Source organism: Mustela lutreola, chromosome 1 (genome assembly GCF_030435805.1).
Source record: "Mustela lutreola isolate mMusLut2 chromosome 1, mMusLut2.pri, whole genome shotgun sequence".
In the NCBI taxonomy this organism is placed as follows: Eukaryota; Metazoa; Chordata; class Mammalia; order Carnivora; family Mustelidae; genus Mustela; species Mustela lutreola.
Window position 1 is genome coordinate 125,214,058 of NC_081290.1, and position 19,366 is coordinate 125,233,423.

At 35.4% G+C, this 19,366-nt stretch overlaps 1 protein-coding gene across 1 annotated transcript; it reads left to right on the forward strand.

The window, feature by feature from the left end:
* Positions 1 to 219: 219 nt before the first annotated feature.
* On the forward strand, positions 220 to 8,032 carry FGB (fibrinogen beta chain). The gene is made up of 9 exons (XM_059173575.1): positions 220 to 356; positions 577 to 597; positions 3,231 to 3,422; positions 3,807 to 3,990; positions 4,929 to 5,156; positions 5,696 to 5,809; positions 6,173 to 6,298; positions 6,735 to 7,020; positions 7,637 to 8,032. The coding sequence occupies exons 1-9, from the start codon at positions 252 to 254 to the stop codon at positions 7,866 to 7,868; spliced, it is 1,488 nt and encodes a 495-aa protein (XP_059029558.1). The 5' UTR covers positions 220 to 251; the 3' UTR covers positions 7,869 to 8,032.
* The last annotated feature ends 11,334 nt before the right edge of the window (positions 8,033 to 19,366 follow it).

Here is a 19,366-nt window from a genome sequence, read left to right on the forward strand (position 1 = left end):
CCTAGTTTTCCCTCATATTATCCAATTAAGAACTGTGGTGTTTCTAAATTCAGCCAACACAGAATAGTTGTATGACAAGTAAATAAGTCTTGCTGGGAATATGTTGCTTAAGTGATGAAATGGTTCAGCCAACAAGTGAGCCAAAAGATTAAATATTAACAAAGGAAGGTACTGTTTCTAAAGTGATACGTAACAAAGGACTCAGCTATATATAGAATTGAAGATATCTCAGTGAAGTCCATAAGCAAAGGATGGTCTCTTGGAACCTCCAAAAACTTAAAATCATGAAGAATCTGTTATTGCTACTATTGTGTGTTGTTATTGTTAAGTCGCAAGATCAACTTTATGACGATTTGGTGATTATTTTAAACTTATTATATTATTACTAATATTATTAATATAAAATATAACAATGTAATCATATGAATATTTTAATGATGTTAACCTTGATTTTAGTTATGAAATTGAATTGTTAATCTCAGGGACCCATTTATTTAAAGATGTTACATAGTATTTCTTGCAGAAAAACAAAATAATAATTTCTTATTTTCTTGTTTCTTACCTTTGTTTTCCCAGGATGAAGGAGACAGAGCTGTGGTAAGATTGTTTTTCTCACTTGTTATCCTAAGTACTGCGATTTTTATTTAATTCTAGCAATATGTTATTACAATTATGAGGACAAATCTGAGAATTTTGCAGACTATAAAATAATGAAAAAGCAGTATTTTAAGAGAAAAACTGTGATGGATTACTCTTTGGTGAAGAAGAGTAATATATAGCTCCTGAAATTACTGGTGACTTATGAATGAAAATTCTAAACCAATCTAAAAGCAGAATAGACCAAGTACAGTGATAGAAAATGAAATAATTGGGTTTCTTCAAGTGAGAAAATCTAAATCATAAGTAGTATTTATTGTTATTATTAATAGTTATGAAACACATAGCTCAGTATAATTTATTCATTTGTGGAACAGTTTTACCTCAACTACTATCTTTGCTGATTTATTTGTCTTGGTTTGAAGATAACAAAAATACAGAATTGCATTTAGGGAGATAAATACTTAGAGGATTTTGATTTTATTCTCAAATGAATCATGATCAGATTTCTTGTCTGTAACATAGTCTGTCACATAGAAATTAGAGTATATAATAATACTTAAAGGAAGTGATTTGTTCAGATCATTTGTTGAATTTGAAGGGAACCTAAGTTGTTTTAATTATCAAACCATACAGATAAAAAGATGATTGTCTGGCTAATTGCATTAGGTAAGAAGAATGTAAAGAATGTGTAAGAGTAAACTTTTGTAAACACTTGGCTAAGCACTTTTACATTTCTACTTACCAGCTAATCCTTACAGAGATAGTTTACTAGTTTAGCTCCCAAATAGATTTTCTAGTTTTTGTTTTTTTTTTTAATTTCCCTAAGTGATCTTCACGAACCTAAATATCCATAGAATTTCTTTACATATTTTAAATTTCCCTTTCTCTGGTAAAGCTAGACCATCAATGCCACCTCTCTAAAGGCACTCTAATGAAATAGAAAGAAAATATTTTCTTCTATTATAATTTGATTTGCAATAAAAGGAAAGCCACATTTCATAAAATTTCTGGTAGAATAGACCAGGACCACATAAAATATATATATATATCCCTCCCCCCAAATCCTCACACATACCCCAATACTATAGTGTTTAAGTGGGGAGATCAGGAGCCAAATTGCCTGATTGAAAGACTAACATTGTCACTAAATGTTAAATATTATTATAACATAATGAATACATGACATTAAAATTCAAAACAGAGTCATTGTATGACTTCTGGGCTCTCAGAATGGCTGGAGAGTTTAGCCTCTGCCTCACATCTAGTTATTTGTTAATTTGTAACTAGTATAATTTTTTAAAAGTGTGACTGCTGACCAAGGCCAAATGACAATGCATTTAATCCCAGCCAACATTTTTGTATTGCACCGCATATTTTCTACTTCAGTATCTTTTAATGTAGTACTTTTAAATTTAACAAATAATTTTAACCACGTACCTTGAGAATTATTTTAGATAGGAGAAAATTATGCTGTTTGATAAGGAAATCATGTAGGAAATTTCAGGAGAATGGTTTAAAAAATAATTTTGTGGGTATAAAATAAGAATAAGATTGCAGGGGTGCCTGGATGGCTCAGTGGGTCAAGCCTCTGTCTTCTGCTCAGGTCTTGATCTCAGGGTCCTGGGATTGAGCCCCACATTGAACCTCGCATCGGGCTCTCTGCTCAGCAGGGAGCCTGCTTCCCCTTCTCTCTCTGCCTGCCTTTCTGCCTATTTGTGATCTCTGTCTGTCAAATAAATAAATAAAAATATTTTAAAAAAGAATAATATTGGAATTAGTAGCAGAGAAGCCTTTTGAACTGTAGTATCTATTATGTTTTATTATAATAGAAATAGTGAGTATTTACTGTATACCAGCTGCTCTTCAGGGGGCATCACATGCAAAGTCGTTTAGCCCTTACCTTACAATCATTTTATACAACAGATACAGTTATTATCCCTATTTTACAGATAAGGAAACTGGAGCACAGATATCAGAACTTGTACATGATCTTGTAACTAACTAGTAAGTGGTAGGGTCAAGATTTGAATCCAAGCAGCCTGGCTCCAGAGTACCTTATTCCTCTTCAAACATGCTAGAGTCAAAGATTGTCTTATTACAAATAAATCCCAAGTAAGTTTCACTTTGAATAAATCTGTATTGCCTCTCAAATATTGTTATATAGGAGTTAGGCAAAATAATCAATTCATAAAAACTGAAAGTGGGAAAATAAGGACCAGTGGTTACAGGAAATTAGTAATCTGGGTGGCTTGAGAATATTTATTCATCCTGACAGTGTAGATGCCTTACTATTTGATGTATTCCATTGTATAGGTATCAGGAATCTAAGGTCCTTACTATTCACAATCTGGTGCAGCTTTATTTTAAAGCTTTTTGTAAAAACAAAACAAAGACAACAAAACAAAACAACTCCCTCTGGGACTATAGCTTTTCATGCAGTTTTTCTGTCTGTTGTTACCGAAGAGACCTAAGCAGCCTATTGATATACCAACAATGACTAGCCATTTGATGGACCTTAAGGAAACCATTAATCGTGTGATAACCTAAATTGTAAATTGAGTGTATTGGAATATTTACATGTCAAATCTCTGCTAACACTTTACGTTTTATTTCTGCCTGGTTCCCTGAAGGCCACTGTGGGTGCACGTGGTCACCGGCCACGTGACAAGAAGAGGGAAGAGGCTCCCAGCCTGAGACCTGCTCCACCTCCCATCAGTGGAGGTGGCTATCAGCCTCGACCAATCAAAAAAGCAGCAGGCCAAAAGAAAGTAGAAAGAAAGGCCCCTGATGCTGGGGGCTGTCTTCATGCTGACCCAGACCTGGTGGGTATACACTGATGTTTCTCGTGATGATGGGTCTCCCATGCAGAGAATGCCTATCTTCCTCATGGCCTCCTAATGTTTCCTTGAATCACATCATCATCATTATTTTGCTTCTTTTTTTTTTTTTGGAAATAACTACAAAACTTGTTGGGGCTTGGGTTAAGAGTTCCTTCCTAGTCTCCTTTAGTCTGAGCCTAGGATTGTAAAAATTGTTTTTAATTTTGTATTTTGCCCTCCTCAATTGTTCAGGTGGTAAAATTTTCATAGTCCAGTTATATTTATTCTATGGTAAGGACTAATTTTAATCTTCACTGTTGTACTATTTTCACAAATACCCATAATCTGAATCCTTTATCTAATGCCTGCTCTCTTCTTTGTTTGCAGGGAGTGTTGTGTCCTACAGGATGTCAGTTGCAAGATACTTTGGTAAAACAGGAAAGGCCAATCAGAAAAAGTATAGAAGAGTTAAATAACAATGTGGAGTCTGTGTCCCAGTCCTCTTCTAGCACCTTTCAGTATATAACTCTGCTAAAAGAGATGTGGAAAAACAGGCAGAAACAAATACGAGGTAGATATCCTGTGTTTTATGTTTGCTACTACTATAAAATTAGAATGTCTTGAACTGCCATGGGAATGCGTAATTCTGGGAGGATCAGCATTTTTAGATTAACCTTAATAGCATCCTACTGCTTTCAGTATGAGCCTGATTACCCTAAGGCTCTCACTTAGCCACCTTTACCTGCAGTTTGCCATATAAACACTATTCAGCACTTCTCAGCTAGAATCATTTTCGATCAAATATTTACCATAAGCCCTTGTTTTCATTCTATAAGAAATTTGTGAATCAGAAGACAATATTTAGAGTCAAATTTAGCATTTATAGATTTAATACTTCTGGTTTTGAATATAAGAGGATAATCTATGATGTACTCAATTGTGTTGCAAATACCACTACCAGATCTCTGAATCTTGAAATCTGAATGTTGAGTGTTATTGGCTGGGTGGTTAGGAATCAGCTAGTGAGTAAGCGTGGCATAGACATCTCAGTGAGTAGCTTATCCTAATTTGGATATTTTTAAAGGTATTATGACACTCTTCTTGCAAATTTCAAGGCTCTACTGTACTCTTATGAGATGAGTAAGGAGTAAGTAAATCAAGTGTATCCAATCCATACATGTTGAAATTCTGAGATGGAAGGCCTAAACACTGCTTTCTCCTCTTTTCCTCACCAGAGAAATAAAGAACATTTTGTTTTTATTATTAGGCATAATTTTGGCTTACACCTAAGGTAAATTACTAGTATAGTAGCTAGACTTTATGTTAACTTGTAGATGTCAAGGGTGAAATGATTTTCTCTCGTACAATTACATATCATGATTGCCTGACAGTAGCTCTGTGTCTATTAACTTATTCTCAGAAAATCAAAGTCACAACTGTATGGTTGAATACCTATAGTTTTTTAATTGGAGAAAATGCTTACCATTCCTTCATAATTTAATTTTCCAGATAATGAAAATGCAATAAATGAGTACTCCTCAGAGCTGGAAAAGCACCAATTATATATAGATGAAACTGTGAATAGTAATGTCCCAACTAACCTTCGTGTGCTCCGTTCAATCCTGGAAAACTTGAGAAGCAAAATACAAAAATTAGAATCAGATGTGTCCGCTCAGATGGAATACTGCCGCACCCCATGCACAGTCAGTTGCAATATTCCTGTGGTGTCTGGCAAAGGTAAGTAGTTAATAAACATATTTCTAGAGGGTTCCAGAATAAATAGTCTCTAAAAATAAGAGAACTTCAAAAAGCTTAGTGGCTCTTCCCTAACCAACCCTAATGACAAAAGAGCACATCATGAAGATATCCCTAGCTTGCTGTGTTCTGACTTAGTCTAATGTATTTGCCAGTTTTTGATGAATAGGATATAATGTAATGATGGTGATAGCTCCACCTAGCTAATGCACTTATTTGCTTGGATAGGTGGCAGAAGCACGGCGGGGGAGGGGGGAATAGGAGTTTCTCCATCCCTTGTGTTCTGGCAGGTTATATATATCTTAGGACATAAAAGGTGAAGAAGGGCTTGTTTCATCCCCTCGGGAAATAGAACTCAAAGCTGAGTCTGATTTTCAGTAAAAAGATGATTCAGTTTCTATAATTTATTCTCAAATGTCTAGAATAAAACATTCCTCAGTAACCTGTGTTATAAAATTGATGACTAAAGACCAAAGAGTTATATTGTAGTTCCCTGAATATATGTTATCTTATGTTTGCAGAATGTGAGGAAATTATCAGGAAGGGAGGTGAAACATCTGAAATGTATCTCATTCAGCCTCTCAGTTCTATCACACCATACAGAGTATACTGTGATATGACCACAGAGAGTGGAGGTAAGTATTTGATAGTTGTTCACCTATTATGCTGTAATTATTTTGATACCATAGAATGCCAAGAAATAAGACCCAGCTTTAACATACCAACAATGAGCCATTTGACTTGGAACTTAACCTGATATTTAAAAAGTTATAAAATATCTGTGATTCACAGTTTGGGGTAAGATAAAGCACTTGAGGTCTCTAAAGATTTTAAGTTTTCCTTTCATATTTATTTCCTTATTGTATCCATTTTGAAGCACCAAATAAATTATTTAGAGCATAAAATAAATTAAATAGGTGAGAAATTCATACATTCTTTCCAAAGTTAGATTATTTGTTGTTTATATGTGCCTTTTTTTTTTTTCCTTTCAACCAAAGGATGGACAGTAATTCAGAACCGTCAAGATGGTAGTGTTGACTTTGGCAGGAAATGGGATCCGTATAAACAAGGATTTGGAAATATTGCAACCAATGCTGATGGGAAAAAATACTGTGGTCTACCAGGTAAAAACTGGGAGTACAAAATAAATCATCATGTTGAAAAATTTTTTAAATTTCCCTTTAAAAACCATAGTGCTGGGAGTGTGCTTTTAGGAGGCTAAGAAGAGTTTATAAAAAGATTGTAAAAATGAGGGGCGCCTGGGTGGCTCAGTGGGTTAAGCCGCTGCCTTCGGCTCAGGTCATGATCTCAGAGTCCTGGGATCGAGTCCTGCATCGGGCTTTCCGCTCAGCGGGGAGCCTGCTTCCCTCTCTCTCTCTCTGCCTGCCTCTCCGTCTACTTGTGATTTCTCTCTGTCAAATAAATAAATAAAATCTTTAAAAAAAATTTAAAAAAAATAAAAATAAAAAGATTGTAAAAATGAAAGATAATGGAAGGAAGACTGTTTTTTATTTCCAAAGGTGCTACTTTTGATGAGGTTTTATTTTATTTTTCCTTTAGGGGAGTATTGGCTTGGAAATGATAAAATTAGCCAGCTTACCAACATGGGACCCACAGAACTTTTGATCGAAATGGAAGACTGGAAAGGCGACAAGGTGAAGGCCCTTTATGGAGGATTCACTGTACAGAATGAGGCCAACAAATACCAACTCTCCGTGAGCAAATATAAGGGAACAGCTGGCAATGCACTCATAGAAGGAGCTTCTCAACTGGTTGGAGAGAATCAAACTATGACCATTCACAACAGCATGTACTTCAGCACATACGACAGGGATAATGATGGCTGGTATGTAAGATGTCTTTTCCCCTGCTTTAAAAGCCACCACTAATGTTGTGATTGGGATCCTTAATGGTGGCTCATGTTATTGATAACTATCATTTCTTAGGTGCTTCCTGGGCCTTAGCCACCATACTAAGCTTCTCATGTGTTATTCTAAACCATTTCTTCTATAAGGTTGTCATTATTATCCTCATTTGACAGATGAAGTTTAAAGAGACAAAGTAACTTACTCAAAGTCATAACAACGATAAAAGATGGACCTGGAACTAGAGCACGGTTACCTTCTGAGTAGTGAGCATTTAGATAAGTTTCTCTAGCTCTATATCATTATGTGTATATTGGGACCTTAATTTTGTTTTCCAGGGTTCTCTAACACTAAGGGAGCTAAAATGTAACATGACAACATGACGGTTTAAAGAAACAAATGCAGATGAACTCGTCACCAGGCCCAGTTCTCTCTCTTTCTTGCTATAGGGCAGAGAAGGCCTTTTGTGTTTTAATTTGATTTTACTTAGAAAACCAGAGTGAAAGAATACTGTGCGCCCAGCACTCTTCTGTGGGTATTTTGCAAAAGAATAAACTCAACAGTACTGCAGTTCTAACCCCAAACATTTCCTTTCAGGATAACTGCAGATCCCAGAAAACAGTGTTCTAAAGAAGATGGTGGTGGATGGTGGTATAATAGATGTCATGCAGCCAATCCAAATGGCAGATACTACTGGGGTGGACATTACAGCTGGGACATGGCGAAACATGGCACAGATGATGGAGTGGTATGGATGAATTGGAAGGGGTCCTGGTATTCAATGAAGAAGATGTCTATGAAGATCAGACCCTTCTTCCCACGGCAATAACCCCCAAAACATAAATTTTTATTCTTCTATATATAACACATTTTTGTATATTATGTCATTGGAATATTCTTTCACACATTATATCCCTCTAAAACTATCAAAAGGTTGTGAGTGTGACTTTTTGGGAAGAGTTTAGGCTAAACGATATTAAAAATGGCACATGAGTTTCTTTTGTATTATTCATTTGTATTATCTCATTGAGAACTAACTGAAACAATAATTGTAGACAGTTTCATCATTTCAGTTTCAGTTGATTTTAGAAAGTTTCAAATTAGGAAGAGGAATTTTCTGTCCTTGTTCAAAAGTCTGCTTTAAAGGTTGTTTATTTATGTAAGATCTCTCACACACACACAAATCTTTCGAAAAAGTTTATTAATTAAACCAGTCTCTATTACAATAAATTAACGTATTCTTATTTTGTAACCCATATGACCAACGAGTTAAGCTTTGAACTTGTGAGAAAAGAGGAATGATCACAACTTTTAAGTAACTAATAAAGTAGCACTGGACATATGAAGATTCAAAATCTCACTCTGCACCATGGGAAAACCACTACTCTGCCATTTAGCTAGACTTTGGGATCAGAAATCTCAGTAGGACAATGAGGGTCCAGTCTTCATCATTTGTTTTTTTGAGAGGAAGAGTGGGGTAGAAAACAGCAGTTGCCTATTGCCCCTGGAAGTTAAGCCTATTGACTTCAATTGGATTTTTATCTTTTCCATGATAACACCAAAACTAAAGTACTTTTAGCACTTTTACTAAAGTAAAAGTGGGTTTTCTGTTCTTCCTACTTTGCCCCAAGTAATGTGTATATCAATTCAATATTTCCTTTCTCTTCTGTTCTCCCATCATTTCACTCCTACTCCCCTGGGCAACCCTATACCCCCAGACTCTCCCTCCCTAATGTAGCATCATTGCCACTGATTTTCATAGAAACTTATTGTCTCAAAACTCATTCTCTTACCCTTGCATCTGTGCAGAGGTTATTAATTTCTATCTTAGAAATGCTGTCACTCTCTTAATTCCTCATTAAATCCAACTTCAATTTTTACCTGGTTTCCCTGCCATAATTTCTGTCTCACCCTTACCTATACTCTGATAATCTGCCATCACATGTATGGTCCTAAAAACTGGACTTTCTGACCGAGTTAGTTAGCTTCCTGTTTAATGGTAACTTTTGTTACCTAAATCCTAAACTCCAACTTCCTTAACTGGGAGTGAAATGATTTGCTAGCTGGTCCCAATAATGTCTCCTACCCCCTTCACTATATATCTACATTCTTGTCACAGTAAATTTTCCACCATTCTGGAGAAGGTTAGGCCCTTTTATATGATACTTCCATTGTTAATAGCATCTTTCCCGCAACACTATTTGACAAATTACTGTTCATTTTTAAGCCTCAGTTTAAAGGCAATTTCTCTGTTTTACATACCTTTCTCCTTTAGTACTGATGAGCTCTTACTCATCTTTGATTCCAGAATTATCAGTCTGTCAGTAAATGTGTTTTTCATAAGTTGATAAATATTGGATGACTAAATCCAGTGATTATCAACATCTTAGAGACACCCCCCTTCTTTTGTGTAGAACCCATTTTCCAATAAAGTCACACATGGAAACTTAACACACAAAATACCTGTAAGTAGAACATATGCAGCAAGACTGAGTATAGCAGAGTCACCTGGGGTGGCTCAGATGGTTAAGCCTCTGCATTTGGCTCACGTCATAATCTTAGGATCCTGGGATGGAGCCCCATATCGGGGCTCTCTGCTCAGCGGTGAGTCTGCTTCCTCCTCTCCTTCTGTGATTTCTCTTACTTTTGCTCTTTCTAAAATAAAATAAAATCTTTTTAAAAAGAGAAAGAAAAAAGACTGACTATAGCAAAAGCCCATGGAATCAAGAATGGGAAGAGAGCAGGAACCCAATCCAAGGGCAGTATCCCTCAGACCTTGCTCAACCCCTTAGGGACTCATAAAAGATCTAATGAGCTTAAAATAAAGCCACAGATAACAACAACAACAAAAATGTTAAAGTAGTCAATCTGATGGTTAATGTGCAAATTGCAGAAACACAGAGACCATTCCTGGATGGTGTGTAATCTAAGTCTGTCTAGAAAGAAGCAAACCTTCTTAAGTTATCATTTGGTAAGAAATCCTACATATCTGATTTGGCCCATTCAAGCACCATAATTTTGAATATAATATAAAGGTAGTGTCCCTGAATTAGAATACATAAAACAATTTTAAAAAACCCTTAACTCATGACTATTATGAAGATAATAAAAAGATTAATTGGAAACTATTTATCCCACACTATGGCATGAAAATCACAATATATTTTATTATATGATTAAGACTGTGTTAAAAAAAAAAAAAGAAACTAGAAAGGATATATGTACTTGGGATGTAATCTTCCAGTTCCTCTGCATTTAGGAACCAAGGAAACCAGCTAACCAATGTGACAAAAGAATTGTCTTTTAAACTGAACACAGAATTTTCCACATGGGACAGAAATGTAGAGTATGTGACATACCACCAACTGCAGTAGCTTAGCTGACATTGTGGTTTAACCATTGCACATCAGACAACATGCATGTTGACTGTATAAAACTGAAGAGTTTATTTCCAATTCAGATATCTCAGTATTAACCCAGATTTATTACATCAGAGGCTCTACATGGGAAAAGCCTCAGAATCTGCATTTTTAAATAGATATCCCCAAGAAACTCTGATCTGTTCCCAAAACATTCTGATCTGATTTGAAGATAGTGAGGTTCCCCGGATTGGTCTTGTTCTGATTCACCAGGTCCAAGAAGCTAGGATTTAGAATGACTAATACAAGCTACATTTGCATTTGGCTGAGACTTCCCTTGTTCTCATATAACTTTTCTTTCACTCCATTGGTGACCATAAGGCAAGATTGAGGGCAAGTGCTCATCTTTGAAACGACTGTGATTTCATAGGGACCAACCTCTTGAGCTTAAAATTTAACCTGGGTTTAAACAACACAGTCTCCAAGAGCTGGAACTATTATTTCTACTCTGTTGTATCTGAGCTCATGTGAGTCTCAAGGTTGGACTTTTAGTGTTTTTCCATGTAGAAACACCTTAAAAAGGCTACCTACCATTTTTCCATTGAGCTGAAATTGAGTTCTGTATCTCATCCCTCCCCATACTGAGTCATGTGGCTTGATACTACCTGCTTGGCCTTCCACTGTTGCTCAACTCAGCTCTAAGAGACAATGAGTTGGTGCATAATTACAGCCAAACTAGCAAATGGAATAATATATGTTCATTTTAACAACATTAATTGTGGTTTTAAGTAATTAAAGTGGTAAACATTATTTGCAGACATTTTGGGAAAAATATAGAAAAGCTTATAATTTCAACACTAACAGGAGAGCAGCTCCCATCCCCATTTATGGGTTTTTTTGTGATTCTGTACATGTGTTAGCACTTGAATTTTTTACATGGTGTCATGGGAATGTTTCCATGTTACTTAATATTTTTCTTTAATATTATTTTCTATAATATTCTTTTTAATGGCTATATAATTTTCCATCATGTGAATGTACTCTAATTTTTGAGCAAGTCCCTGTCACTTTTTAAAATTTAGATTTTTCTGGTATTTTTCTAATAAAGATCATACTGAAGTTAGTATCCTTCTACATAACCTTTTTTTGTATATATAAATAATCTGAATTATGTATAATATATATCGTTATCTACTATTTCTAGAGTAAATTTTTAGAAGCAGAATATCTGGAGGAGACAAAGGGGTTGGCATTCTGAAGATTTTAAAAATATGTATATTGCCAAGTAACTCTCCAGAAAAAATGGTATCAATTTACCTTTGACAGACAGAATTATAGCTGTTTGTTTTTATTTATCTTATCCCTCACTAATGCTAAATGTTGTAATTAAAATTTTGACAGCTGCTTTAACTGTCACATCTTAATTACTGGTGCAAGTAAGAGATTTTTAAAATGTTTAATGACCATTTGTCTATCTTCTTTTGAGAGTTACTTTTCATGTCCTCTCCTACTGCTACTTTTCTATTAGCATAAATAATCTTTTATATGAATTCTTAACCATTCTTTACATATGTAGGATAGCAATCAGGAACATGATATTACCCTCTATTTATTCAAATATTTTATTTCCTAAGTGATTAGACTCAAAGAGTCATATGCTTATACAAATATTTATACATATGCTTATACTGGAGCCAGTACTAACCATTATACCCTTTTCTCTCCTCCCAACCAAGCTGTGGCCAATAAGGCAGTAAGTTTTTCGTTTTTTTTTTTTTTTTTTGACTGAATTATAGTCATTTCCCCTCAAATTTTTTTAGTTTGAAAAGTTCCAGTCTAACCGAGAAATTACCAGAACAGTTTAATGAATACCTCTATGTCCTTCACCTAGATTCACCAATTGTTTGCTATCTTTGCTTTATCTCTCAAAAGGAGATATTTTAAGCAGTTTTGTAAGAGCTTATGTAGGTCTCTGACCTTGAGGTCATAGACCTATTGTAGACAGAATCAAAGGTGAATTTAGCAAATATTTTTCAGAGTCCTATGTTGCAACCAGCACAAAGCCACCTTCAGCAAAAAGGTGAAGAATAGGCTTACCATCGTTTAGTAACAGAGTATGTCTTAGCTCAAACCTGGCGTGTTATCTTAACCTTTATTGCCTCCATGGTGACGAAGAGTTGCTTTTTCTATGTGAGAATGGAGGACATAATGTCCAGCTTTTGTATAAGAATTTATTTGAATCTCTTCCCCAGGTGCAAATTCCTCACCATATTATTCCCTTCTGTGATGTTTAAGGCCCCTGCCATCCCCATCTCCAGTTAATGAAGGATTGTTCTCCATGAACAAGATTTACAGAGCACTTGAAATTCAATTAAAAACAGGATATAGATTAACAAACATATGAACAAAAAAACCCCATAGGAACAAAGAGATAAAATATGATATCCCCAAAGGGGTTTCTGTGTAAATTTTGTTACCTACAGATGAGCTTTATAATATTTATGGCTACAAAAATCTAGATTTTGCTACTTCTCAAGCTGTTTCAGCAAACAGTAAATGTTATACTACTTGACTCAAGTATAAAAAATATTTAGTTTATGATATTCGCCTTCTGCATGTACTTATTCTTTCAGACTTTTCCAGATACTATTTGAGGTTAGTGAAGTTCCCTGGATGGGCCTTGTTCTGAGTTACCATGTATGCCCCTAGTGTCTGCTAACTAAACTGGAAATGTGTTTTATTGGTTCTAGGGAGAACCCATGACAGAGTATAATTAGGTTAACAATAACACTGGGAAAATAATTAAAATTAAATGTTATGTGTAATACAGTTGACTCTTGAACAATGCAGAGGTTAGTAGTTCAGACCCCCACACAATAGAAAAATCCAAGTTTAACTTCTGACTCCCTAAAAACTTAATTACTAACAGCCTACCGCTCACCAAAACCCTTACTGACAGTATAAACAGTCAATTAGCACATATTTGATATATTATATTGTTATATGCTGTATTTTTACAATAAAATAAGCTGAAGAAAATATTACCAAGAATATAATAAAAAAAAAAAAGAAAATACATTTACAGTACTGTAAAAGATCTGCATATAAGTGGACCTGCTTAGTCCAAATCAGTATTGTTCAGGAGTCAACTGTACTCTTCCATTCATCTAAAACTATGGTATCATCATCCTAGAACTCATAATAAATGATGTGTGGAACTCACAGGGCTTGAGCCTCTAAGAATATAAGATTTGTGAGCTTCATCCTCAGATGTGCTCTTTATTATCTCATTATTTAACCTTCCTAAACTATTTTCTCACTAGAAAAATCAACCTGTAAAATGTTCTCGTCTTTATTTAACAAACTCTAGTACTCATGGATCAAAAGTATTCTAATAATTTTTCCTGGAAATGTAATACTTTATTCTAAAGGGTTTCCAGAAACTGAAAGTAAACATGTAAACAGAGTACATGAATTGAAATGTGAATAATCTCTTTTAATAAAAATGGAACATGATATCAACAGATATAGAAGAGATTTATGCATTGAGTAGGAGGAGGTTGAACTGGATGACCTTTAAAGTTCCACTAAACACTTACATTCCTTAATTCACAAACGTCTTATTGGGTCATTACTTTGTGTTAGACCTTGTATGAAGTGGTAGAAATAAAATACAGTAATTTCAGTTAAGAAAAGAGCAATTAAGTTCCTCATGTTTTCTTCATGTACCATGGCACCCTGAAGGACAGCATCAAGGACAGTTATGGGCCAAATGATGAAGAACCATCCATCTCGATGTCAAATTAAAATGCAGTTGGACATTTATTTTACTTCTTACCCAGGATCAAAATCCCAAATTTATCATTTTCCTCTCTGGCAGAAATAAGAAATATTTATTTATTTGTTAAAGATTTTATTTATTTGTCTGATAGAGATGTGAGAGAGGGAACAAAAATAGGGTGAGTGGGAGAGGGAGAAGCAGGCTTCCCACCGAGCAGGGAGCCCAATGCAGGGCTTGATCCCAGCACCCTGGGATCATAACCTGAGCTGAAGGCAGACGCTTCACGGCTAAGGCACCCAGGCTTCCCTGGCAGAAATATTTAAGAACCGTGTGCTTTTGTGGCAAAACTTTCAGATTCATGTCCATTTTACAACTTAATTTACCTATTCATTCATTCAATGAGGGGTTATGCTGAGATGTCTAACCCAATTAAAGCTTGAAGAATAAGAGGGCATGGCATTAGATGGAGAAAAGCATCATGAGGATGTCAGCAGAAGTTAAGGAAAGAAGAAACAAAAAAATTTAAAGGTAAATATACAATAAAGTAGTTTTTAAAAAGTTTATTATTTATAAGAACATTTCCTAAATCAAGAAAGAAGTATAGTTTAAAAGTGAAAGAACTACAAGAAAAGAGTTAAAGAAAGGAGAAACTACAATAAAACAAAAAATAAATTTAAAATAAAATGTATTTCAGAATTCACCTATTATTTCAGGAAAGGCTTCTAAACAAAGTGAATGTGAAGATATATAGGTAAGCGCAAAGAAAAAGAAATTGGAAGTGATGAGACTATCAATATTTGACAAGGTAAAATTCATTTCCAAAAGCATGAAATAAATTAAAAAAAGGAAAGGACATTATATAATGAAATACTTGGAAATTACTAATTAAAAGATGACTCACTAATTCCCCATGAGGTCAATGTTGTAGAAAAAAGAAAGATGACTCACCCTAAACCCCCCCAAAACTAACTAATTTAAAATTAAGAAAGAACTTTCCAAAGCGCCTAGAACGAACAAAGGAAGTAAAAACTGAAAGGAAAATTTTTTTGTGTCTTAAAAAAAAGAAAAAAAATGGAAGGTAAAAGGGAGAATAGTCCACTGAAAAGCTATACTTTAAAGATGAACAAAATGATATAAGCACAGGAGAGATCATATTTATAGATCTGTTTTATTCAACAAAATTGGCATTTTGATTACACTGACAAAGAATAATAGTTTAATAGCTGATCCCAGCCTAACTGGATATGCATCCACAAGAAAATAAAAGTAGGCTTTCTCTGTAACATGTTAAAATAAATTATAGGTTAAATAAATAAAAGAAAAAATAAAAATATTTGAAGAAATTTTAAATCTTATCTGTAGAATTCTGTGGTAGGTGAGACATTCTTATGTAGGGCAGGAAATACCATGTAACTGAGTTCTGGCCTAAAGGAATACACCCAATGACATAAATAACTATGTTAGAGATAGGGATCCACTGTTATTTTGGGGAAAGAAACAAAAATTCTGAGAGCCCAGAGAAAAATTCCTGGTGCTATGTCCTAGGGTGGGAATTAGGGAAGGTTTACAGAAGGAACACCATGAAGTCGTATCCTCAAGGACAAAGGGGACTCTTCTAGTCAGTACAGGTAAAGGCACAAACTCATTAAAGGCTCTGGTTTTCTGATACTAGTGAAAATCCAGTGCAATCCAAAGGCAGCGAATGACTGTAAATATTGGAAAGGGACCAATTTGTGAAAGAGATTATGTGCAAAGCTATGAAGTTTTAATTCAATGTCAAATAGGCCTTAAGTAGGAGAAAGACATGATTGGTTAATCTTTTAAAAGGTAACTTTCTGGAGAATAAATGTGCAAAAGAATGGTGGTAAAGGGGGGAGATTAAGAAACTGTTAAAGATAGATGAATGGATAAAGAAGATATGGTCTATATACACAATGAAATACTATGCAGCCATCAAAAGAAATGAAATCTTGCCATTTGTGAGGACGTGGATGGAACTAGAGGGTATTATGCTTAGCAAAATAAGTCAATTGGAGAATGACAACTATCATATGATCTCCCTGATATGAGGAAGTGGAGATTCAATGTGGGGGACTTGGGGGTAGGAAAAGAAAAAATGAAAGAAGATGGGATTGGGAGAGAGACAAACCATAAAAGACTCAATCTCAAAAAACAGACTGAGGGTTGCTGGGGGAGGGGGTACGGGAGAAGGGTGGTGGGGATATGGACATTGGGGAGGGTATGTGCTATGATGAGTGCTGTGAAATGTTTAAACCTGGTGATTCACAGACCTGTACCCCTGGGGATAAAAATATGTTATATGTTTATTTTTAAAAATTAATTAATTAATTAAAAAAAAGAAACTGTTAAAGAGCCGAAATTGGAAAAAATTAACTCAAGATATCATAAGAACATAAAAGTGCTATAAGAATGACCATTTTTATTTTATTTTTTTAAATTTATTTATTTGACAAACAGAGATCACAAGTAGGCAAAGAGACAGGCAGAGACTGAGGAGGAAGCAGGCTCCCTGCCTCTCAGAGAGCCCGATGTGGGGCTCAATCCCAGGACCCTGAGATCATGACCTGAGCCGAAGGCAGAGGCTTTAACCCACTGAGCCACCTGGGCACCCCAGAATGGCCATTTAAAAAAAAAAAAGATTTTATTTATTTGACACAAATAGAGAGAAAGAGAACAGCTGGCAGAAGGAGAAGTAGTCTCCCCTGCTGAGCAGGGAGCCTGATGCAGGACTTGATCCCAGGACTCTGGGATCATGACCTGAATGGAAGACAGATGCTTAACCCATTGAGCCACCCAGGTGCCCCAAGAATGGCCATTTCTAGTGTAGAAGAGATAGATTGGACATGAGAATTAAAGAAAAAAGTAGAAGCTGAGAAGGACCCCAAATTTTCTAGATTAGGAAACTAGAGGCTAATGGTACCTCTGACTAGGATAAGAAACATAGAAGATGCAATAGGTTTTGATGAGAAGGTAATTAGCTCAATCTTAGGCTAATGAGAAAGACCTAAATGGATGTGTTCAGTATGAATTGAAAACATTGATATGAAGGTCAGGGCCAAAGTTTTAGATTAGGCTATCACCAACCTATTGATGGTCATTGAAACTACGGTGATTGTCAAATCAACCAAGGAGAAAATATACTCACTTATAGAGTGAGAAAGGATGGTCTGGCTAAGACTGCTAATTGCCTGCCTCAACATGCAGTCTGCTTCTCCTTATTAATAGAATCCTAATTTAATTAGTAGAGACTTGTATTAATTTTGTATTGCCAAGGTGTCATAGCCTCTTCTGAAACTAGGTATATCCATGTGACTAAGCTGTGGATGATGACACATAAGTAAAAATGCTATATGGAACATTTCAAAAAGTTTCTTAAAAGGGAGAAGATACTGCATTTCCCTTCTGTCTTTCCTCCATCTTCCAGATTGCCACAGGCCGTGGTCTTTGATAGAACATGAGGTAAATCTGAAGATGAAAGCCTTTTTCTAGGATGCTGGTTTCTGGAAGACACTAAGAGGACATATTACTATAGAATTCTTGTGAACAAGAAATAAGTTTCTATCTTATTTAAGGCACATGGATCAAACCTCATCCCAACTGATAAAAATGAGTACTAATGTTACTATAATGAGAAACCCCTATACTTAAGGAGCCGTTTAAGAAGGCACTGTCAGTTAAAAAGACCAAAGAAGGTGAGACAAATGAGAATAATCTACTAAAAAAACAAGAAAAAAATGCAGATTGAAGAGGTAGGGTGGGGACCAAAGCAGTCAAGCAGGAGGAGGCCTGAAGGCAGGACATTAAATTTAGAACTATGAAGTTCTTGTTGACTTTAAAAGGAGAAATTTCAAGACAGTAGTAAATGTCTCAAATGAAACTCAAATTAAAGTGGGCTTCCATCAGGAATGAGAGTCAGAGAAGCTAAATTCATATTTAATTACAGGAATAAGGGAAATAAATCAACAGGTTAAAGGTAAAATGGAAAAAAAGAGATGTTTGGTGTCTCTTCTTGCGACTAAATTGTATCTCCAATGATCACGATCCTGTTAATATTGGCTTCTGTTTATTAAATGAAAAGAGGTTACCCATTCTTTGCCAAGAAACTCAAAGTCTTCAACATAAATGAGAGATGAATGGCCTTTCACATTCCAAGTCACTTTCATTTGGGGACCCAACTCTGTCCCTAATGGTGTGACACTCTGTAAAGTAAAATATTCCTACTCCCAACTCAAATTCTGTGGAGGCATATGTTGAGGAGTAAATGGAGCAGGCATAGAGATAACATGGAATTAATTCCCAGGTCTGAAATAAATGAAACTTCTGTTAATTCTGAAGTTCTTATCCAGCTATTCAAAGATTTGGAGATGTGTTTGTTTCAAGGATTTTGATTTTTTTTAAAAGATTTTATTTATTTATTTATTTGTGAGAGAAAGAGAGCACAAGCAAGGGGAGCAGCAGGGAGAGGGAGAAGCAGGCTCCCTGCCAACCAGGACCCCAGGATCAGGACCTGAGCTAAAGGCAGAGGCTTAATCTATTGAGCCACCCAGGCAAACCTATCAAGGATTTTCAGTTGCACATAAGGAAATGCAAGAATGCTGGGGCTTCCTATGTGACTCATTTGCAAGTCCATCTTCTTGTCTGTTCCCCCAGCTCTGGCCTCTATCCCTAGACTGCCTGCTTGCTTCCTTCTTTTTTTCTTCTCTAGGATAAAGGATGCAGTTAAACTGGAGTGAAGATCACAAAAATGAGAACAATGTACCAGGAGCCCAGTGTGGTTAGACTATTTTAATACGTTTTCAAGTGTAAATAGCAGGTAGTTCCCATGAACCAGAAATATGAGTTAAAAATTAGGGGCAGGAGCCAACGTCAGAGATGCAATATACATCAAATAAAATATTGATCAATGTAAATATATAGAATTTATGAATTCAATACATACTAGCTGTGTTTTTTGAATACTTGAAAATATTTAAAGGATTTTAAATGCATTTTTTCCTGCCATATGTTTTTGAAGGAAATTCATCAAACTGGGGAAAAAATTAATTGTGCATTGTGGTCTTCACTGAAAAACTTAAGGAACAGATTTCTCTTTCTATTAGGAATGCTCCTCCTGCCTTCCTAGATTTGCTTGCTAACAGAAGAGATGGATGTACCTTGTAACTTGTT